The sequence below is a fragment of the Tiliqua scincoides genome, chromosome 2, assembly GCF_035046505.1.
Source record: "Tiliqua scincoides isolate rTilSci1 chromosome 2, rTilSci1.hap2, whole genome shotgun sequence".
NCBI lineage: Eukaryota > Metazoa > Chordata > Lepidosauria > Squamata > Scincidae > Tiliqua > Tiliqua scincoides.
In genome coordinates this window covers 258,501,222-258,525,102 of record NC_089822.1, presented here as the reverse complement: position 1 = coordinate 258,525,102, position 23,881 = coordinate 258,501,222, and the positions used below count along the sequence as shown (strand labels likewise).

The 23,881-nt window shown below is 47.8% G+C and overlaps 1 protein-coding gene across 1 annotated transcript; it reads left to right on the top strand.

Moving 5' to 3' along the window:
- Nucleotides 1-8,088: 8,088 nt before the first annotated feature.
- LOC136639101 (tripartite motif-containing protein 10-like) lies at nucleotides 8,089-23,626 on the top strand. The gene is made up of 6 exons (XM_066613124.1): nucleotides 8,089-8,585; nucleotides 9,038-9,133; nucleotides 13,611-13,841; nucleotides 15,630-15,652; nucleotides 18,954-19,072; nucleotides 22,932-23,626. Exons 1-6 carry the CDS (start codon nucleotides 8,175-8,177, stop codon nucleotides 23,624-23,626), a joined length of 1,575 nt encoding a protein of 524 aa, XP_066469221.1. The 5' UTR covers nucleotides 8,089-8,174.
- Nucleotides 23,627-23,881: the final 255 nt, after the last annotated feature.

Sequence of the window (23,881 nt, the reverse complement as noted above, 5' to 3'; positions counted from 1 at the left end):
CTGCATGAGCCAATATTGCACAACACAACATAATTAACTATAAACATTTTTTTGTAATTACTTGAGTTTACTTTGATGACTTGCACTGAAGTGAATCAGCCAAGGATGCATAGTCCGGACAGTAGCTGCTGACAGCCAGCCTCAAGCACACTTCCAAATGTTCATCAGTCATGGTGGAATGGTACTTGGACTTAATGATCTTCATGTAGGAAAAGGTTGACTCACATAAATAAGTGGAGCCCTTCCTGCCTCAGGTGCTCTTATATCCCTGAGGGCCCTATTGCCTTCAAGTGGCTGCAGCTGTGCAGCACACTCTGCTGGATGCCCAGGCCTTACCCTTAAAGGGGCCACTGCTGACACCACATCTACCTCCTCACCAGATCTTCCTGGATTCCAATACAAGTGGGGGGGAGCAGATCTCTATACAGACCAGTGCAAAAACAGGGGAAAGGTGTGGGGGAGGGAAGATCTCTATATTGACATCACAGCAAGACCAGTGCAAAACCCCTTGCACACAGAACCAACAGATGATGGTTGGTTCTGTGTGATGTGAGGAGCTCCAGAAAGATCTCTCCAGACTGGCAGAATGGGCAGCAAAATGGCAGATGCGCTTCAATGTCAGTAAGTGTAAAGTCATGCACATTGGGGCAAAAAATCAAAACTTCACATATAGGCTCAGGAGAGAGATCTTGGGGTGGTGGTGGACAGGTCGATGAAAGTGTCAACCCAATGTGCGGCGGCAGTAAAGAAGGCCAATTCTATGCTTGGGATCATTAGGAAGGGTATTGAGAACAAAACGGCTAATATTATAATGCCGTTGTACAAATCTATGGTAAGGCCACACCTGGAGTATTGTGTCCAGTTCTGGTCGTCACATCTCAAAAAAGACATAGTGGAAATGGAAAAGGTGCAAAAGAGAGCGACTAAGATTATTACGGGGCTGGGGCACTTTCCTTATGAGGAAAGGCTACGGCATTTGGGCCTCTTCAGCCTGGAAAGGAGACGCCTGAGGGGGGACATGATTGAGACATACAAAATTATGCAGTGGATGGACAGAGTGGATAGGGAGATGCTCTTTCACTCTCACATAATACCAGAACTAAGGGACATCCACTAAAATTGAGTGTTGGGCGGGTTAGGACAGACAAAAGAAAATATTTCTTTACTCAGCGTGTGGTTGGTCTGTGGAACTCCTTGCCACAGGATGTGGTGCTGGCGTCTAGCCTAGATGCCTTTAAAAGGGGATTGGACAAGTTTCTGGAGGAAAAATCCATTACGGGGTACAAGCCATGATGTGTATGCGCAACCTCCTGATTTTAGAAATGGGTTATGTCAGAATGCCAGATGCAAGGGAGGGCACCAGGATGAGGTCTCTTGTTATCTGGTGTGCTCCCTGGGGCATTTGGTGGGCCACTGTGAGATACAGGGAGCTGGACTAGATGGGCCTATGGCCTGATCCAGTGGGGCTGTTCTTATGTTCTTATGTTCTTAGATGGAAGTTGGGGGGGCAGATCTCCACACATACCAGAGTCAACGGGGCTCACTCCCAGGGATGCGTGGACGGGAGAGAAGCCTGCCAGTGGACATCGCAGCAAGACATCAAAGCAAGACCAGTGCAAATCCCCCTGCACACAGAACCAACAGATGGAAGTGGGGGGGCATATCTCCATACATACCAGAGTCAACGGGGCTCACTCCCAGGGATGCGTGGATGGAAGAGAAGCATGCCAGTGGCTCCTCTCCAGGTCTACTCACGAGTAAGCCACAGTAGAGTCCACGGGGCTCACTCCCAGGGATGCGTGGACGGGAGAGAAGCCTGCGATCGACTCATTGTGCCTCGCGATCGACTGGTGGATCGTGATCGACGTATTGAGCATCCCTGCCTTACTCCATGTCAAGCTCCAGCCTGCCCGATGAGTCTACTCAGATCTGCGCCAGTGAAATCGCTGGCCGAGGAAGAGGGATAGGATTCGGCATGAACCGGTGCTGCCAATCCTGCAGGCCTCTCTGGCCTGTACCACCCTCCCCCACCCCTTTGCTCCCCCTCCCATCTGCCCTGTCCCGCCCTGCCCTCCCCTGTCCTGCAGTGCCTCTGCGTGAGCATGTAGAGTTGCGGTTTTCAAACTCTCCAGGAGTATCGCTCAGAAAACAGCTTCAGCTCGTATTGCTGCTGTTATGCATCCTAAGAGTTCATTTTAGATCTACAAAATAAGAGCAACCAACTATACCTCTTGCATCTCATTGCTCTTTGACCTTTAAAGTGTCCTATTTCCCTTGTTCCTCTATCCCCCTGTGCTCTGCCAAGTGGGGAAAACACTTTATCAGAAAAGTGTAACACAGTCCTGTTGATGTCTACTGAGAAGTAAGTTCCACTGAGTACAACAGGTAAGTGTTCATCAGATTGCAGCATCAGTGGCCTTCATAGGTAACACTGATGGGCTCCCAGTCTTTTCATGAATGTCCTTGCTGAGAAACAGACAAGCATTTTCAGCGCTTTGTTGTTCTGTGAATTATGTACACTTTAGACCAGCAATTTTCAAGCACTGTGCTGCGGCACATTGGTGTGCCACAGATGGTCTACAGGTGCGCCCTGGGAGTTTGGGGCAGTGCCGTATATTATTAGCAGCATTGGGGGATGTGAGCCGTTGGCATTGTCTATTGTCAAAAAAACAGATTGTCCCCCTTAACAGTTTTAGCACCTTCTCAGTGTGCCATGAGATGAAAAAGCTTGAAAATGGCTGCTTTAGACATCAAAGCACCACAGAACAAATATTGATTCTGTGAAGGCAGAAAGTCCCACCCAAGACCAGCCAGGGTGTCATCTGTAGTGCTTGGGATCTTATGCTTTTGATCAGACTTTGGACTCATAAGTTTATTACATGCTCGGTAATGTTGCTTTTCTATAAAATAGGTTGTCCTAACTTAAGATGCACTGACACGCATGGGCAGGCATGACAAGGAAGTGGCAGCTCTTTCTCCCAGAAGAAGCCAAGGGGAGCGGAAGGAGTGTGGGGTGCCTGCTGCCAGGAGACCTGAAACTGCCCTTTCCTGTAACGCTGGAACTATTCACGGCAAAGGTAAGAACTTGCCTCAGCCTGTGCTTGCCTGTCAAGAAGAAGGGAGAGAATGATCCAGGATTTATGGGCAGGGGAGTGAAGAGGGCAGGTTGTAAAGAGGGCTGGACCAGGGAGAAGGACAGGGAGGGTTGTGAAGATCTTCCTGCTCTCAGTTCTTAAGACTGAATGTCAAGTCATGTGTTGTTTTCTCTCCACCAACACAGTCAAGCAAGAGTATGTTCTTCCATTTCTTTGCCTTCAAAGAGAGGGCCAGCGGGCTTGAACCTTTTTTGTGCCACAGCACCCAATAAACACACAGGAGAATGGCGACCACCTCGCAGCGACCAGCACTGCCCCGCCCAGCCTCAGCGGCACTTCATTTCCAGTCTGCCCTCTTGCCAGCTGCTGGCTCCCCATGTCAGGGGTCGCAGGAGATGGCTGTGGCTGAGACTGCAGGTGCAAGCTGCTTCCCTTAACGAGCTGCTTCCTGGCTCTTCTCTTGGGGCAGTGGCAGGCCTGAGGAGGAGGGGGGCAGAGGGGCAAAATCCCTGGGGCCTGGGCCTCCAGGGGGCCAGGGTCATGACAACACAAACTGGACAGTGCAAAAGAAATTTATTCCAGGTTGCTTTACCACTTCCAATGCACGTCTGTTCCCCCAATGTTTTCTAGAGACTGCCATTTGTTAAGGGGAGCCCTAACAGCTCTCAGATACCTCCACAAACTACTGTCCCCAGAACGCATTCGGGCAGGGTGTTCGGAAAGAGTTCTAGAGCTTGTGCACTAACCAGTAACTGCATTCAGTCCCAGACCTGACTGAAGACTGGGTTTCTCAGGTTCAGCAAGAGGCCTTGCAAGGCCTATGAAAGGTCCTCAGGTCCAGCCTGAGGAGCTGTTGAGTGGCAGATCTTGACGAGAGAGCTGAACTAGGGTCCTAAAGAGCTGATATATTTTCCACCTTGAAAGAAAGAAGCTGCGATCCAGCTTCCGCTCCAGCCTTTCAGCAAGGCTCCTCACTGCCTGAGCTGCACCACTCTCTTCCTGGCTCTGCTTGCCTGTTCTACAGCTTCATCCCGGGCAGCTGCTGGAGGGAAGGCAATGCAGAGGACAGCTTGTAGCCAGCATAGCTGAGACCCTCTTCTGAGATTGTATCTAATATACTAATATAAATACTGATAATAATAATAATAATAATAATAATAATAATAATAATAATAATAATAATAATAATAATAATAATAATAATAATATACTGTCCTGTTTTTCTGCTCGTTTCTGTGCTAAAGTTCTTAAAATCTTTTTTTCTAGATAACAAGTTTTCCCCCAGTGCAGATCTCATCTTGGAGTAAATTTCTACCTCTCTCACATGCCCATGTATTTGAGTTAACCCACATTTTCCCAACAAGGGTGACCAGATACGATGGAGGACAGAGAAGAGGGCATTTTGACCAGTGTAGCTTTTAAAACTCTTCCATGTTGAACTGCACCTGCCAAAATTCCCTCTTGTATAGAAGGTGTAGGCACTCTGCCCTCCATTGTATCTGGTCACCCTGCATTCGAGAAGTAGAAGTGCACTGACAGTGGATGAGAGCTATAGTGGAAATGCAGCCCAGGTCTTCTCTGTAAGCATCAGTGTGTATTAGTGCAATTCAATCACAGGAAGGTGCAACTTACGCCTTCAGACCAGAACTTCTAGGTCCCAGAGGTAGTTCACATAATTCCCAGGCTCCAATAGTCACCTCCACCTCTTGTCATAGTTTAGTGCGTGTCTAGATAGAAAATGTGGCCTTGGATCATGTCTGCATGTGTTTTGGCAAGGTTCAAAGGTGAAATTAACAGTGTGGAGTAGCACAAATATAAATCTGGAGCACAGAAAAGAAAAAGAGGAAACAAAAGACCAGGCAAGTTTTTTTCACCAGGGTTGGTTTCAAAGTTACCGCATAGTAATGAGGGAGATGGTGAAAGCCAGTCCTTGGATGCTCCTGCATTAGAAGAAGAAGAAAAAGCAAATGAGAACTTTGCTGAGGTAGAAGAAAAGAAACACAGTAGCACTATTTAAGAAGAAGAGCCCTGCTGGATCAGGCCAAAGACCCATCTAGTCCAGCTTCCTGTATCTCACCAAATGCCCCAGGGAGCACACAAGACAACAGACACAATGTGCATCCTGGTGCCCTCCCCTGCAACTGGCAATCAGATGCTGCTTGCCTCTAAAACCAAGATCTCTCTCCTAATCTGTCACAGACAGCTCAGAACCCATTCGCCTATTGTAGGGTCCCTGCCCTGGAGGGGCCTGGAGCAGACTTGTTCCACCGCAGGGAGGCCTCAGATTGGCTGGAGGGGGAGGGGGTTTCAGCACCCTTGTCCTTCTCCCTAGCAGAGCTGCCAAACCTGGCCTAGGACCAGGAGCTGTTTAACGCACAGCTCCCTGCTTCACTCTGACTCCTCTCATCCCTGGCCTCCCTGTTTTATAGAGGAAGCCTGACCCCTTTGGCCCCTCCCCTTCCTCCAGGTGGGGCAGAAAAGGCCTTTCCTGTTCCTGGCTTGTTTCCTGCAATGTTCCTTGTTTGCCCTGCCAGCCCCTTCTGGCTGGTTGGGGTGAGCCAACCTGCTTTGCCCCCTTCAAGGGCAGAGAAGCCTCCCCACCCTGGGCATGGGGTGCCTTCTCCAGGGTAAGTCGGGGTTCAGGGCTTCCGAGAGGACCCCCGACACCTATATGTAGACACCTTTGCCCCTATGCGCATGACTTTACACTTACTTACATTGAAACGCATCTGCCATTTTGCTGCCCAGTCTCCCAGTTTGGAGAGATCCTTCTGGAACTCCTCACAGTCGCTTCTGGTCTTCACTGCTCGGAAACGTTTGGTGTCGTCTGCTGACTTGGCCAACTTGCTGCTTAGCCCTGTCTCCAGGTCATTTATGAACAGGTTGAAAAGCACCGGTCCCAGGACAGATCCTTGGGGCACACTGCTTTTCACTTCTCTCAATTGTGAAAATTGCCCATTGACATCCACTCTCTGCTTCCTGGACCTCAACCAGTTCCTAATCCAAGAGAGGACCTGCCCTCTAACTCCCTGACTGTGGAGTTTTCTCAGCAGTCTTTGGTGAGGGACTGTGTTGAATGCCTTCTGAAAGTTCAGTTCTATAATATCCACAGGTTCTCTCACATCCACCTACCTTTTGACCTTTTCAAAGAATTCTAAAAGGTTCATGAGTCAAGACTTACCCTTTCTGATTCTCCCTCAGCAAGGCCTGTTCGTCTATATGTTTTGAGATTCTATCTTTGATGAGGCATTCTACCATCTTGCCTGGATCAGATGTTTTGGTGACCAGCCTGTAATTTCCCAAATCCACTCTCCTTCCCCTAAAAATCCTCTCCTTCCACTAAAAATCGGTGTGACATTTGCTATCCTTCAGTCCTCTGGCACATTCCCCTTTTGCAGAGCAGGGGAGGGGCTTTGCCCAGCTCTGAAACCAAGATGAAGTCAGTTTGAACTGCACATGTGTTCAGGAAAGAGGGTGTACGTAACAAGGACCAGTGGTGTTCAATCTTTTTCATGCCACGTCCCCCAATGAATGAATGAATGAATGAATATGAGGCTGGCAACCCACCTCACAGCAGCCAGTCCTCACCTTCCAGCTTCGCGTCACTTCCAGACCATTCTCTTGCCAGCTGCTTGGCTCTGCACCGCCTTCTGCACTGCCTGATGTCAGGGACCACAGAAGGTAGCCGTGGCCAGGATTGCAGGTGCCTACCCAGCTTTAACAAGCTCCTTCCCTCTCTCCCCCCCCCCCCAGGACAGTGAGGAAGCCAACCGCTCTGGCCATCCCCTCCCAGTAGTCCCCTGTCCTGAAATGAAGTCACTGAATGCAACATCTCATCCTACCCCTTCCGGCTCTGGTAATTTGTGAGCATGCTGGCACTGTTCCAGGCCCTCCCACAGGTTCCTCTGACCATTGCAAGAGGCAGGTTTTGAAAGGTTGCCATAGGCCCCACATGAAGCTTCATGACCCCATTGGGGTTGCTACCCACTGGTTGAAGAACACTGGAACAGAGTAGCATTTCTCAACGTTTGCCCCCCACTGCACCACTTTGCATGGTCCACCTTTGGGAAGGACCACTGGAATTAATATCATAACCAGTTTCTTCTGAGTTGGGAGGGCAGATGCAATGTGACAAACACCAGGGAGAGGCTTAGTGTGGGCTGGAGGCTTTCTCAAGTTTGTGAAAAGTGCACTCTGGAGCTCTGCCCACTGACCCAAACCTCCTACCACTGCTTGAGACATTACGTTGCTGGTCTTACTGCCGAGTGGTGGGTGTCCAGGGATTCCGTGCATTCCACTTGTCACCACCTCAAGCACCACCACTGGTACGTGTGCCACTGGTTAAGAAACTCATACAGAGGGCTGAATGCTGGAGTCGAGGTTCCCATCCCCAGTCACATGTGAAGCTCCTTGGCTGACCCTTTGTTTTAGCTTAGTCCTCTTGGGGCTATTGTGAGGATCGAAGTGGGGCGGATGATCCTGCGGGGTCAGACCCAGAGTCCCGAGGCACCAGCCTCCCTTTCTGCCTTTCTCCCAGCAGGCGGGATTCAGTTATATGGAGTCCTTACTGTGCTTCTTAGGCAGTTTGTCAAACATGCAAGACTTCTGTCTTTATTAAACAGAGAACTTCCTTTGTTTGCTTTGTCCCAGAAAGCGATTTTATGTTTTTATTCCACATTCTCATACCAAGTTCTCAATTTATTATTTTTAGATGCTTTAAAAGTGTACTCAGTAAGTGATATAGTGTCAGCAGACATGGCAATGGTATTATTTCTAACTGGAAAACTAATCTGTTTCTTTTTGGAAAATATCTTAAACACTAAAATAAGGTGTTTTCTCTTTTTATTTGGATTTCTTAAAACCAAAACGTGCTGTTTTGTGCATTTATGTTGTTATCAACAAAAACAAACACAGTCCCACAAACTGCGCACTACAGTGGAAAATTCACAGATCTTCTGCAATGGGCAGTCTGTGAAATTCTCCATATGGTATTTCTTCTGTCGCTCACCCACACCCACCTGCTGTCCCTGTACAGGTCTCAGTAGCTGCCTGAATTCATCCGTGGAGTCTTCATCAGCCATGGCCTCAGCCTCACCAACCTTGGAGGTAGAGGAGGAACTCAAGTGTCCCATCTGCATGGAGTACCTGACAGACCCGGTGACCCTGGACTGCGGCCACAACTTCTGCAGGGACTGCATCACCACCTACTGTGAGACATGGGAAGATCTGGGGGACTTGGAGTGTCCCCTCTGCACAGCCAGAATCAAGAAAGGGAATTTTCGACCAAACTGGCAACTGGCAAATGTAGTAGAAAAAATTAAATGTCTGTCATTTTACTTGGGAAAAGAGCATTTATGTTTGAGACACAAGGAAAAACTCAGCCTGTTCTGCAAAGAAGACCAAGAGTTGGTGTGTCTGTTTTGTGAGAGATCCCCAGAACATCAGTCACATAAAGTCCTGCTTTTGGAAGAGGCTGCCAAGCAATGCAAGGTAAGTAGACACGAATCTCCAGGGCCGGGGATGGGTGTAACATGGGTGTAACATGCAGCTTGGTTGGAGAGAACCCACTGAGGGAAGGCCTTGAGCCCCGCAGCAGAAAAAGGGTTTGCCTGCTCCAGGTTATGACACATCTTTAGAATCAATGCTCCTGGTGTCAGGATTGGACACAAGGGGAGGTTGAAGGGCATTCTCTCCCATCTCCATCTCAGGGCTAAACACTAATTGACTTCTAGTCCCAACTGCAATCTCCTTCTGCTCATGTAAGATGCCATTATCAGACACCAAGTCCAGAGACCTGCCCAGAAGGCACTGAAATGCAAGGAGCAAGCATACACCTCAACTGCTTTCCCATTCTTATGCAGAGTTCAAACACACCTTAGATAGTAAACCCCCTTCCCTCCCCTGAAAAAGAACCCAAACAGAAACTTTTCTCTTTGCTGCAGGACCAATTGTGTAGCTGTCTGGAAGTTCTGAGGAAGGAGCGAGAGAGAATTCTGGCAAGCAAAGCAGGAACAGAAAAGGAAAGCCAAGACCTGCTCGTAAGTGTCCCTGTTGCATTGGAAGTGAACAGCTACTAGAACCCATATCTGTAAAAAGTGTCATATAAAAGGCAGAAGAGTCAACATGGCCAGAACTCCCCAATCATGTTCATTCAAGGCCAATTCAAAAATGGAATCTTGTCTGTTTTCTGCAGCTCACAGCTGATTTCGTCTCTGCAAAAAGTCAGCATTGTCCTTCCATGCAGGCCTTCTAATGAGTCCCAGTGCTACATAGCTTCACATTATGAGAATCAACTCACTTAAGAACATCCCTGCTGGATAAGGCCATAGGCCCATCCAGTCTAGCTGCCTGATTCTCACAGTGGCCCACCAAATGCCCCAGGAAGCAAGCAAGACAACAAAATCATGCATCCTGGTGCCCTCCCCTGCATCTGGCATTCTGACATAGCCCATTTCTAAATCAGGAGGTTGCACATACACATCATGGCTTGTAATCCATGATGAATTTTTCTTCCAGAAATTTGTCCAATCCCCTTTTAAAGATAGCTAAGGCCAGATGCCATCACCACATTGTGTGGCAATGAGTTCCACAGACCAACCAGCCTTTCCTCATAAGGAAGGTGGCCCAGCCCAGTAATCATTTTAGTCGCTCTCTTTTGCACCTTTTCCATTTCCACTATGTCTTTTTTGAGATGTGGTGACCAGAGGCGGACGCAATACTCCAGGTGTGGCCTTACCATCGAATTGTACAGGGGCATTACAATATTAGCCGTTTTATTCTCAATTCCATTTCTAATGATCCAAAGCATAGAATTGACCTTCTTCACTGCCGCCGCACATTGGGTCGACACTTCCTTTTCTTTTTTTTAATTTTTATTTATTTATTTCAGATACGGGGTAGGGATATAGGATTAACGAGGGTATAGGGTTACATAGGTAATATAACACAACAGGATACAGGATACTGGTCGTTGGATCACAAAATGCATTTTAAAACATCTTTATACATCAAGATAAAACTAAACACAAACTCATCTATATAAATCATCACCACATATAGCATTTAAAATGCTTAATTTAATCTACTCAACCTATAATATTTATTCAGTACTATCTATCCAATCATAAAACGACTTCCAGTATTTTCTTACTTTATCTAAATCTTTATCTTTCATTCTTTCTGTTAATATATCCATTTCTGCAATTTCATAAATCTTTTCTATTAATTTTTCTTTATTAGGGTTATCTGTAGATTTCCATAATTGTGCATACAATACTCTTGCTGCTGTATTAATCTGTATGATAAGATATTTCTTTTGTAAGTCTTTAATTTCTAACATTATATTCAGGAGAAATATTTCCAGTTTGAATGGTATAATATTAAATAGCTCTTGAAAAATTCTTTTGTATCAATTTCCAGTATATCTTGGCTTTTTCACAAGTCTACCACATATGATAAAAAGTACCCTCAATCTGGTTACATTTCCAACACTTTTTTTTGGCAAACCTGGGTATATTTTTGCTTTTTTATCTGGGGTCAGATGCTATCTGTAAAACATTTTATATAAATTCTCTTTTAAAAAAACAACACTTTTGTTAATTTAATATTTGAATTCCAAATTTGGTTCCAGTCATCAATCAAAGGCTTTCAGATCCCTCTTGCAGATATCCTTGTAGGGCAGCTGTGGTCTACCTATAGGGCGCTTTCCCTGCACAAGTTCTCCATAGAGGAGATCCTTTGGGATCCAACCATCGCCCATTCTCATGACATCACCAAGGCAACGCAGGCGTCGCTGTTTCAGCAGTGTATACACGCTGGGGATTCCAGCTCGTTCCAGGACTGTGTTGTTTGGAACTTTGTCCTGCCAGGTGATGCCGAGGATGCGTCGCAGGCAGCACATGTGGAAAGCGTTCAGCTTCTTCTCCTGTTGTGTGTGAAGAGTCCATGACTCGCTGCAGTACAGAAGTGTACTCAAGACGCAAGCTCTGTAGACCTGGATCTTGGTATGTTCCATCAGCTTCTTGTTGGACCAGACTCTCTTTGGGAGTCTGGAAAACATGGTAGCTGTTTAACCGATGTGTCTGTTTAGCTCGGTATCGAGAGAAAGAGTGTTGGAGATCATTGAGCCAAGGTACACAAAGTCATGGACAACCTCCAGTTCTTTCCCATTTTGAAGAGACACTTTGCCAACAGACTGAGGCAAAGAGGCAAAGAAGGAAGACCCATAGCCAGGAAGACAGACCAGGGACAGACTGCACTTGCTCCCAGTGTGGAAGGGATTGTCATTTCTGAATCGGCCTTTTCAGCCACACTAGACGCTGTGCTAGAACCACCATTCGCAGTACGATGCTAGAGTCTTTTGAGACTGAAGTTTGCCAACCTGTAAACCTTCAATCGAAATAATATATCCAAAATTTTTTGCCCATAACACCATTGAGTCACTACCTCATCTTCCATCTTGATCTCAAGATCTTGATCTCAAGATCTTCCATCTTGATCTCATTTTCTTCATATACTTTCCATCGTCAATCAAGAATATTTTATCAAAACTTATATCTTCTTCATAGATGCCTATTTTAAAGTCTTTTGGGTAAACACTCTCATTGAGCTGTCCACCACCACCCCAAGATCTGATCTGCAACAGACAGCTCAGAACCTATTAGCCTATATGTGAAGTTTTGATTCTTTGCCCCAATGTGCATGACTTTACATCTTCTTACATTGAAATGCATCTGCCATTTTGCTGCCCAGTCTCCCAGTTTGGAGAAATCCTTCTGAAGCTCCTCACAATCTCTTCTGGTCTTCACCACTCAGAAAAGTTTGGTGACATCCACAAACTTGGCCACCTCACTGCTTTTCCCTGCCTCCAGGTCATTTATGAACAGGTTGAAAAGCACTGGTCCCAGGATAGATCCTTGGGGCACTTGGACTTAGTCAAGCCCTTCTTCCTTTGTGGTATACACTTCCGCAGGGCCTGTATTAATGTTGTTTTAAGCAGCCTCCATGCATTTTGGAGAGATCAGACTCTTTTTACCTTCCCTTTGAACTTATTTGTAATTAGTCTCCTCATTTGTGGGAGACAAAGGGATGTCTGCCCTTTGGGTTTTTGTATCAGATTTGCTTGCCACTCTTCCCTCTACATGCGTGGCAAAACGGATTGCAGCACGGTCACTTTCCCCAATGGCTCAGTAACATTAACATCTCTAATCAGGTCCTGAGTAACACACAATATTAAATCCAGAGTCACCTGTCCTCTGGTGAGCTCGATAGCTAGTTGCTCTAAAGCACAGTCATTCAGCATGTTGAGAAATCTGGTCTTGCTTTCATGACCAAAGTACAAACTGACCCAGTCAATGTGAGGATATTTAAAAAAAAAAACCCACGATTACAACCCTGTCCCTCCTTGACACCTCCCTGATTTGTTTCCTCATTTCAAGGTCTCCTTCAGGTTTCTGGTCAGGAGCACTATAGCACGCCCCCAGCGTGCTATCACTCCTTGCTCCTGGTAATTTAACCCACAGAGATTCTGTGTTGGAGTCTGACCCGCCCTTCAGTCTCTACTTTTCTGGATTCTACTCCTTCTTTAACAGAAATGGTCACCCCACCTTCAACAGGCCCCTCCCTGTCCCTCGTATAGACTTTATAGCCTGGGATTGCAGTATCCCACTGATTCTCCGCATTCCACCAGGTTTCCGTTATGCCCACTTTGTCAATGTTTTCCCTTGTCACCAGACATTCCAGTTCTCCCATCTTTGCTCAGAGACTTTGGGTATCAGCATAAAAGCCCTTGTATACAAAGTTAAATGGGCTGCTTATTAGCTCCTCTATCCCTGCAGCCTCTCATTGTGCCAAACTGTCTGTCAGATCCCATCATGCTTCCATTCCCAATTCCTACTCCTACTGTCACTACCTTTTTGTTCTCTAACCTGATCCTGTCATGGGTCAGTTTAAAAACTCTTTGGCCAGCTTTTTAACGTTACGTGCCAGCAGTCTGGTTCCATTCTGGTTCAAGTTAAGCCAGTCCCTCTTGTACAGGCCTTGATTGTCCAAAAACGTTCCCCAGTGCCAAACAAATCTAAACCCCTCCTCCTTACACCACTGTCTCATCCACGCACTGAGACCCCTGATCTCGGCCTGCCTAGCTGGCCCTGTGCGTGGAACAGGCAGCACTTCCGGAGATTGGACAAATTTCTGGAGGAAAAGTTCATTACGGGTTACAAGTCATGGTAGGTATGTGCAAACTCTTGGTTTTATAGGTAGGCTGCCTCTGAGTGCCAGATGCAGGGGAGGGCACCAGGATGCAGGTCTCTTTGTTATCTGGTGTGCTCCCTGGGGCATTTGGTGGGCCACTGTGAGATACAGGAAGCTGGGCTAGATGGGCCTCTGGCCTGATCCAGCGGGGCTCTTCTTATGTTCTTAACGCTAACTTTGGGGTCCTGGCTTTAAGCTTCGTACCCAATATCCTAAATATTCCTGACATTTCTCTCCTTTCCTCTTTACAACTGCTTGTTGCAGGGACAAATAGAAGAAAAGAAGACAACGACAGAGGCTGTTTTCAACCAACTACACCAGTTTCTGGAGAAACAAAAGACGTCTCTCCTCTCGCAGTTGGAAGAGCTGGAGAAGCAAATTGCAACCAGAAGAGAGGAGCACATGGCCAGACTGGTGGAGGAACTGTCCTCCCTTGAAGGTCTCATCCAGCAGATGGAGGAGAAATGCCAGCAGCCAGCAAGTGAGCTCCTGCAGGTGAGAGGGGTCCAGGTCATACACGAAAGATTACAGCAGTCCAGTTTACATTATCCGAATCAGTTTCCAAACAACACAATCAGTTAAGCAGTCCAAGCACTTGTGGAGCTGCAGACTGGGGTTTTTGTCATCAGATCTTCCAATCACATCCAGCAGGGTGTGGCAGGCTCAGGTGCAGAGTCATTCTGCTGACTCATTTTGACTCAGCTGCCTGCAACTAGCCATAAACCAAACTGGTTAGCTTTGTCTCTGACTCAGCATGGTCAGAGAGCTAACAGGTAGAGGGGTGGGGAGATTTTGTGCTGGGGGGAGGGAGCCAGGTGGGGGAAGGCAGGACCTGTGGAACTCAGCTCCACCAGATCGTGAACTCCTTGTCAGGCTGCATGGTCTGAGACGGAACTCTTTGATTCTGCTGAAGCTCCAGAACTACTGCAGGACCCCATTGTGGGGCCACTTTCCTTACCTGGGAAAAGGGAACAAACATCCCCTTCCCTCGAGGAGCAACCAGAAGCTGCCCTGTTGTGCTCAGCTGTTTTCAGCACCACATCAGTCCCACACGCCGGGCAGCTCAGGACTGGGCTGAAAGACCTCTCTTAGGTACATGCGCACTCAGGAGAAATCAGTCAGTTCATTTTATTTCAGTGTGGCCTGAAGGTTCCAAAGATCCTGGAATCTGTTCTCGTGGCTACTTCCTGACCACTGCTTTCCATCCAGCTCTGCTCAGTTCTGCTGCTCTCAAGCCCCACTGATGGGCTTCTGTGGTGTTCCAGTGGAGCCTCACCCACTGTCCAGGGTCTGTGTAGAGAAAGAGAGACCCGGGCATCCAGAATGCATGTGCTGGAAGCCTAATCATGGAGGGGAATCCCTGCCTGGGTATGTCCCAGTCTCACCCTGAAGAAGACAAGAATGAATGGGAAGCATGGGCCTGAGTGACTGCCCTGGATTGCTGGTCAGCAAAGGATTTATGGGGGGGGGGTGTCCTATCTATAGCTGAGCAAGGGAGAGGGACATGAGAGGGGAGCAGTGTCATCTCCACACTAAAGCGAAAGGTGTCTTGGGTCTCTCTTCCTTCTCATACTTGGTTTCAACAATAGCAGGGGAAGCTCAAGCAGAGCCCTCCCCTCGGTGGTGTTCCTAACCACTGTGGCTCCTGGGGCCACACCTCCAGGGGTGCTACTCTCACCTGGAGGTGCCAAACCCCATGCCCACTTCATCCCCCCGGAACCATTCTGAGAGCCAGATATGCCGCCTGCGGTTTCCTTGGAAGTGACTCTTTTTTGGATTTAGAAGGCCGTGCGTGGCTTCCCTGGCCCTCAGAATACCTGTGGGAGGGAGCCCTCAGGGGGCAGCCCTCAGATTGGCAGACTGATCCTTATCGGCAACCAACTGAGTGCCATGGAAGGGGGCAATGGATGGATGCACGGCACCACTCCCCCCAAGCCTGGTGTCTGGGGTATTTGACCCCCTTGCTCCCTGGAGATATGCCTCTGCCTCCCCTTCTGTCTTATACTGATGGAGATCCCAGGTTGCGGACAGAGGTCAAGGCTGGGTCTGACAATAGATCAGAAGGTGTGACACAGAATTGAAGGATCAGGACAAGCAAAAGAAACCTTTTCTTTGCCCAGCTTGTGATTATTCTGTGGAGCTGCACCTCAGTCCTTGAGTGGAGTGTGGAAGACGGATCACTACCAGCTGGACAGTGGAGGACCAGAGAGCACCTCTGTGCAGGGTGTGAAAAGTCTGACTTGCTTGTGGTAGGCACTGAGATCTTTTTCCTTTTTTCCCCAGGATATTAGGAGGACCTTGCAGAGGTATGTGGATCCCACTCATTTCCCTTCTTGTCACCTGATGCTGGGAATGGTCTGTGAGGAACATGACTCTCTCATGGCTCTTGGGGAGAGAGTGCAGGACTCCCCACCCTCCAGTGCTCCACTCAGGGCCTTCTTTACAACATTCCATCTGCACATCCATCAGGGCTGCCAGACATCCGTCCCCTTCCCTCAGCTACAAAGGTGACTGCTGTACCTGTTGTATTTTAGATCCATTTACACTAAGAACATAAGAAGAGCCCCACTGGATCAGGCCAAAGGCCCATCTAGTCCAACTTCCTGTATCTCACAGTGGCCCACCAAATGCCCCAGGGAGCACACAAGACACCAGACACAACCTGTGGCCTGGTGCCCTCCCCTGCATCTGGCTATCAGAGGCAGCCTGTCTCCAAAACCAAGAGCTTGCACATACCTACTATGACTTGTAACCCGTAATGAACTTCTCCTCCAGAAATTTGTCCAATCCCCTCTTAAAGGCATCCAGGCAAGAAGCCATAACTACTTCTTGTGGCAAGGAGTTCCACAAACTAATTACATGCTGGGTAAAGAAATATTTTCTTCTATCTGTCCTAACTCTCCCAACACTCAACTTTCGGGGATGTCCTCTGGTTCTGGTGTTATGCGAGAGGGAAAAGAGCATCTCTCTATCCACTCTGTCGACCCCCTGCATGATTTTGTATGTCTCAGTCATGCGCCTCAGGCACCTCTTTTCTAGACTGGAGAGTCCCAAACGCTGTAGCCTTTCCTCATAGGGAAGGTGCCCCAGCCCAGTAATCATTTCAGTTGCTCTCTTTTGCACCTTTTCCAACTCCACTATGTCCTTTTTGAGATGTGGCGATCAGATCTGGACACAATACTCCAGGTGTGGCCTAAACCATTGATTTGTACAATGGCATTATAATATTAACCATCTTATCAGTGCCTTTCCGATCCCAAGCATGGAATTAGCCCTCTTCGCTGCCACCACACATTGACACTTTCATTGAGCTGTCCACCAGCACCCCAAGATCCCTGCTGATCTGTCATATATAGCTCAGTACCCATTAGTCTATATGTAGAGTTTTGATTCTTTGCCCCAATGTGCATGACTTTACACTTACTTACATTGAAATGCATCTGCCATTTTGTTTCCCAGTCTCCCAGTTTGGAGAGATCGTTCTGCAGCTCTTCACAATCTCTTCTAGTCTTCACCACTTGGAAAAGTTTGGTGTCTTCTGCAAACTTGGCCACCCGCTGCTTATCCCTGCCTCCAGGTCATTTATGAACAGGTTGAAAAGCACTGGTCCCAGGACAGATTCTTGGGGCACACCGCTTTTCACCTCTTTCCATTGTGAAAACTGCCCATTGACACCCACTCTCTGCTTTCTGGACCTCAACCAGTTCCTAATCCAGGATAGGACCTGCCTTGTAATTCCCTGACTGTGGAGCTTTCTTAGCAGTCTTTGGTGAGGGATCATGTCGAACACCTTCTGAAAGTCCAGATATATAATGTCTTCGGGTTCTCCCACATCCACATGCCTGTTGACCTTTTCAAAGAATGCCAAAAGGTTTGAGAGGCAAGACTTACCCTTACAGAAGCCATGCTGATTCTCCCTCAGCAAGGCCTGTTCGTCTATGTGTTTTGAGATTTTATCTTTGATGAGGCATTCCACCATCTTACCTAGAACAGATGTTAGGCTGACTGGTCTATACTTTCCCGCGGCCCCACTCTTTCCCTTTTTAAAGATCTGTGTGACATTTCCTGTCCTCCAATCTTATGGCACCGTGGCCATTTCAAGGGACAAGTTGCATATTTTAGTCAAGAGAACAGCATCTTCATTCTTCAGTTCCTTAATAACTCTTGGGTGGATGCCATCAGGGCGCGGTGACTTATTGGTCTTTAATTTGTCAATGAGGTCTGAAACACCTTCTCTTTTAACCTCTGCCTGACTTAATTCCTCGGACAGGAGGGGCCGTTCAGGCAGCGGTATCTGCCCAAGGTCTTCTGCCATGAAGACAGATGCAAAGAACTCATTTAATTTCTCAGCCATTTCTAAGTCTCCTTTTATCTCCCCTTTCCCTCCCTCACCATCCAAGGGGCCAATTGCTTCTCTGGTGGGTTTCCTGCTTCTAACATATTTGAAGAAGCTTTTATTGTTCCCCTTAATGTTGCTGGCCATGCGTTCCTCATCGTCTCTCTTGGCCTCCCATATCACTTTCTTACATTTCTTTTGCCACAGTTTATGTTCCTTTTTATTCTCCTCATTAGGGCAAGACTTCAATTTATGGAAGGAAGCTTCCTTGTCCTTTACAGCCTCTCTATCTTGACTTTAGCCATGCGGACACCCTCTTGGACTTAGTCGAGCCCTTCTTTCCTTTCCTTCCTTTCCTCTATTACTGTTGTTTTAAACAGCTTCCACGCACTCTGGAGAGATGGGATCCTCTTTACCTTCCCTTACAACTTCTTCTTAACCAGCATCCTCATTTGAGGGAAGTTCGCCCTTCGGAAGTCAAGGGTTTTTGTGTCAGATTTGTTTGGCACTCTTCCCCGACATTCACGGTGAAACTAATTTCAGCATGGTCACTGTTCCCCAACAGCTCAGTAACATTTACATCTCTAACCAGGTCCTGTGTGCCACACAATATTAAATCCAGAGTCGCCTGTCCTCTGGTGGGCTCCATGACTAGTTTCTCTAAACCACAGTCATTTAGCATGTCAAGAAAAATGGACTCTCTTTCATGACCAGAGCAGGAATTGATCCAGTCGATGTGAGGATAATTGAAGTCCCCCCATGATTACAACCCTGTCCCTCCCTGATCTGTTTCCTCATTTCAAGGACCTCTACTGGTTTCTGGTCCAGAGGACGATAGCATGCCCCCACTATTACATGCCCCCACTATTACATCGCTCCTCAAACCTGATAATTTAACCCACAGAGATTCTATGGTGGAGTCGGACCTGCCTTGAATCTCTACTTTGCTGGATTCCACCCCTTCTTTAACATAGATGGCCACAGAACCACCAACACGCCCCTCTCTGTCCTCCTATAGAGTTTATAGCCCGCGATTGCTGGTTCTCCGCATTCCACCAGGTTTCCGTTATGCCCACTTTGAGTATTAGCATAACAGCACTTGTATACTGCCATTGCTAGAGAAGCCTCCTCACCTGAACACCTCCCATCTGTTCTTGCCCTTGCCTTCAGGGTTTCTGCTCTTTTCTTCTCCTCCATGTTGTCCTTTTACTCCAGTCAGGAATTCTAGTTGGATGGAGTGTGAGATCAGATATTTTCTTCCTCCACATTAGGTATGAGAAGAAGGAAGCATTTGGGAATCCTGTGGCTTTTCCTCCTGAGCTGACCTGCAGAATCGGGGAATTCTTTGATGTAAAACCCTTTTTGGAGGGTGTCATGGAACAATTCCCAGGTAATCAAGAATGATGTACAAGGATGCATATGATGGGCAGGTTTTGATAGGACTTCCCATGGTGCAAGGGCTGAGAGGAAGGTGGGGAGAGCTCAGCAAGGTTGAAAAACAGATTTTTCTTTTTGCAACTTTATTAGTAGAACAATTATGTTTGCCCGAATGTCACCCAGTGAGCAGCAGGGACTGAGCAGAGGACCGCCTCCCCCCAACCAGGGAGACAGAGGCCCCTGGCAAAGATAGAGGCAAGGGGGGACCCAAAGGGAATGCAAGCCTGAAAATAAGTTAACTCACCATTCTTTAAGTCCCAGCACAACAACTTCCCTGCACCTGTGCCCAGTTCAGAGAACACCTGAGAGCCCTGTGCTATGCATGTCCACTCAGAAGCAAGTCCCACCAGTTGTGTAGCTAAGGGGGTAGCAGTTGCACCGGGCATCTAGTTTTAGGGGGGCAGCAAGCTGAGCTTGATACTAGTGGCCAAAATTGTGAAAAGCTTAATAGGTACGAATAATACCACCATGTTATACGTCATTGGAAAGGTAATTTAATGCAGAATGCAATGAAACAAACCTCATTGGAATATCTGTATTCTATCAAAAGTTATGGCCAATTAACCAGAAAATGAAAACACAATAGCCTTATGGAACAGAAAGTGGATTTTCTCAACTCAAAACTGACCTATGATTGTTCTGAGAGCCAATGAGATGTTATATGATACAACATGGAACCAAGAAGGTGTTCGTATGAGTCTGCTCTCATTTCCATGTATCATAATTCAGTTACCTGCTAACTGGGTAAAGAGGCACTTTTCCAAGTGGTGCTTCTCTTATATGTTAGCAGGGGGAGAATTACTGCCCCTCTTCAGCCCAGCACAGCGTCTCTAACCAATAAGGGGCACACTTTCAATTTACTTAATTAAATTTTATTTTGTCATGGGGAGGGGGCTACAAAATCTTTTTTGACCCCCGGTAGTAGATAGACACATTAGCTGTGCCACCGTCTGAGGGGTGGCGGCAGAGCAATTGGGTGGCAAGCTTCTGCGGGGAGGAGGCAGGTTCCTCCTGGGTCAATTTGTGTTCTGGTCACGATAAGGAAACCGGATTTCTTGACGTGCTAAATGACTGTGGCTTAGAGCAGCTAGTCACGGAGCCCACCAGAGGGCAGGTGACTCTGGATTTAATATTGTGCGGTATGCAGGACCTGGTTAGAGATGTAAACGTTACTGAGCCATTGGGGAACAGTGATCATGCTGCGATCCGTTTTGACGTGCACGTTGGGGGAAGAATACCAGGCAAATCTCTCACAAAAACCCTTGACTTCCGACAGGCGGACTTCCCTCAAATGAGGAGGCTGGTTAGAAGGAGGTTGAAAGGGAGGGTAAAAAGAGTCCAATCTCTCCAGAGTGCATGGAGGCTGCTTAAAACAACAGTAATAGAGGCCCAGCAGAGGTGTATACCGCAAAGAAAGAAGGGTTCCACTAAATCCAGGAGGGTGCCCGCATGGCTAACCAGCCAAGTTAGAGAGGCTGTGAAGGGCAAGGAAGCTTCCTTCCGTAAATGGAAGTCTTGCCCTAATGAAGAGAATAAAAAGGAACATAAACTGTGGCAAAAGAAATGTAAGAAGGTGATATGGGAGGCCAAGAGAGACTATGAGGAACGCATGGCCAGCAACATTAAGGGGAACAATAAAAGCTTCTTCAAATATGTTAGAAGCAGGAAACCCGCCAGAGAAGCGGTTGGCCCTCTGGATGGTGAGGGAGGGAAAGGGGAGATAAAAGGAGACTTGGAAGATTGGAGGATAGCAAATGCCACGCCTATTTTTAAAAAGGGAAAGAGGGGAAGATTGGAAAGGGGAGATAAAAGGAGACTCCAGAAGATTGGAGGATAGCAAATGCCATGCCTATTTTTAAAAAGGGAAAGAGGGGGGACCCGGGAAACTATAGGCCGGTCAGCCTAACATCCATACCGGGTAAGATGGTGGAATGCCTCATCAAAGATAGGATCTCAAAACACATAGACGAACAGGCCTTGCTGAGGGAGAGTCAGCATGGCTTCTGTAAGGGTAAGTCTTGCCTCACAAACCTTATAGAATTCTTTGAAAAGGTCAACAGGCATGTGGATGCGGGAGAACCCGTGGACATTATATATCTGGACTTTCAGAAGGCGTTTGACACGGTCCCTCACCAAAGGCTACTGAAAAAACTCCACAGTCAGGGAATTAGAGGACAGGTCCTCTCCTGGATTGAGAACTGGTTGGAGGCCAGGAAGCAGAGAGTGGGTGTCAATGGGCAATTTTCACAATGGAGAGAGGTGAAAAGCGGTGTGCCCCAAGGATCTGTCCTGGGACCGGTGCTTTTCAACCTCTTCATAAATGACCTGGAGACAGGGTTGAGCAGTGAAGTGGCTAAGTTTGCAGACGACACCAAACTTTTCCGAGTGGTAAAGACCAGAAGTGATTGTGAGGAGCTCCAGAAGGATCTCTCCAGACTGGCAGAATGGGCAGCAAAATGGCAGATGCGCTTCAATGTCAGTAAGTGTAAAGTCATGCACATTGGGGCAAAAAATCAAAACTTTAGATATAGGCTGATGGGTTCTGAGCTGTCTGTGACAGATCAGGAGAGAGATCTTGGGGTGGTGGTGGACAGGTCAATGAAAGTGTCGACCCAATGTGCGGCTGCAGTGAAGAAGGCCAATTCTATGCTTGGGATCATTAGGAAGGGTATTGAGAACAAAATGGCTAGTATTATAATGCCGTTGTACAAATCGATGGTAAGGCCACACCTGGAGTATTGTGTCCAGTTCTGGTCGTCACATCTCAAAAAAGACATAGTGGAAATGGAAAAGGTGCAAAAGAGAGCGACTAAGATGATTTCTGGGCTGGGGCACCTTCCTTATGAGGAAAGGCTACGGCGTTTGGGCCTCTTCAGCCTAGAAAAGAGACGCTTGAGGGGGGACATGATTGAGACATACAAAATTATGCAGGGGATGGACAGAGTGGATAGGGAGATGCTCTTTACACTCTCACATAATACCAGAACCGGGGGACATCCACTAAAATTGAGTGTTGGGCGGGTTAGGACAGACAAAAGAAAATATTTCTTTACTCAGCGAGTGGTCGGTCTGTGGAACTCCTTGCCACAGGATGTGGTGCTGGCGTCTAGCCTAGACGCCTTTAAAAGGGGATTGGACGAGTTTCTGGAGGAAAAATCCATTATGGGGTACAAGCCATGATGAGTATGCGCAACCTCCTGATTTTAGGAATGGGTTAAGTCAGAATGCCAGATGTAGGGGAGGGCACCAGGATGAGGTCTCTTGTTATCTGGTGTGCTCCCTGGGGCATTTGGTGGGCCGCTGTGAGATACAGGAAGCTGGACTATATGGGCCTATGGCCTGATCCAGTGGGGCTGTTCTTATGTTCTTATGTTCCCCCCCCCCCCAATTTTCACTTTTTAAAAAACCTGGGTGTGACGTCACTTCCGGTTGTGACATCACTTCCGGGGCATCATTTTGAGCTTGGCACCAGGTTACATTATCATTAGCTATGGCACTGAGTCCCGCCATAGTCAATGAGACCTACTCAAATGGGATTGCAGCCGAAGCCCAGGCACATCTATCTGGAAGCCAGTCGCACCATAGTCTATGGGGCCTATTCCCAGGCAGCGTGGATAGGACTGCAGCCTGTGCCCAAAGCAATGCATCTCTTCTCAGAAGCCAGCCCCACCATAGACTATGGGGAGTGAGTCCATCCAGCAAATGGGCTCTCTTCGTCACACTCAGGCCCCAAAGGGACTGCTTCGCCCCCTCCCTCCCGATCACAGAGGGTAAGTCATGGTCCTCACAGTCTGCTCCTCCACGTTGCCCAGCAACAGCCAGGCAGACAGTCAGCTGCCCATCATCTCACGCCTCTGCCCCACACCTTATTGTGGGCGGCAGGACAACTGACTGCAGTCTGGTCACCACCCCACAGCCCTTCCTGTCTCTGTGGCTCCAGATGACTCTCCTGATTCTGCTTCTCTCTCCTCCTCCTCCAGTCTCAGAAGCAGAGGTGACTCTGGATCCAGACACAGCTCATGCCAAACTCGTCCTGTCTGAGGATCACAAAAGTGTGAGATGGGGAGGCGAATGGCAAGCTCTGCCCGACAATCCTGAGAGATTTCACTTTTTGCCTTGTGTGCTGGGCCAGGAGGGCTTCACAGCAGGCAGACGCTTCTGGGAGGTCTCTGTGGGAGGGGAGGGAGAGTGGGCTGTGGGGGTGGCCAGAAAGTCTGTGAGGAGAAAGGGCACGTTTCGTATTAGTCCTCAGGAAGGGATCTGGGCTGTGGAGAAGAGTGGAGGTCAGTACAGCGTTTTTAATCCCCCTGCTAACACTCCTCTGTCCCTGAGCCAGGAGCTCCAGAGGATCCGAGTGACTCTGGACTGTGCTGGGGGACAGGTGGCCTTTTCCGATGCTGACACAGGAGTCCATGTCTACACTCATTCAGGAGCCTCGTTCTGTGGAGAGACCCTCCTCCCCTTCTTTTTTGTGTTAGATAAAGCCCACCTGAGGCTCTCCCCCTGAGGCAGTCACAGCATCTTCCTCATAGGCTCTGCTGGCTTTGCTCTCCAGATCATCCTTATTTTACCAGAGCTCTCTCCTACATGTGAGGGCTTTAAATCAGAGTGGCTGCAAGTTAAACAGGAGACTTTGCACACCCTCCATAGGCATGCTGGGAAAATTACAGCCAGCCAAAAATAACAATAGCCTGACAGATTTAACTACTCTAATGCCCTGTCTGAATTACCTGAGCCTTTGGGATGGTGGTTCCTCACCACT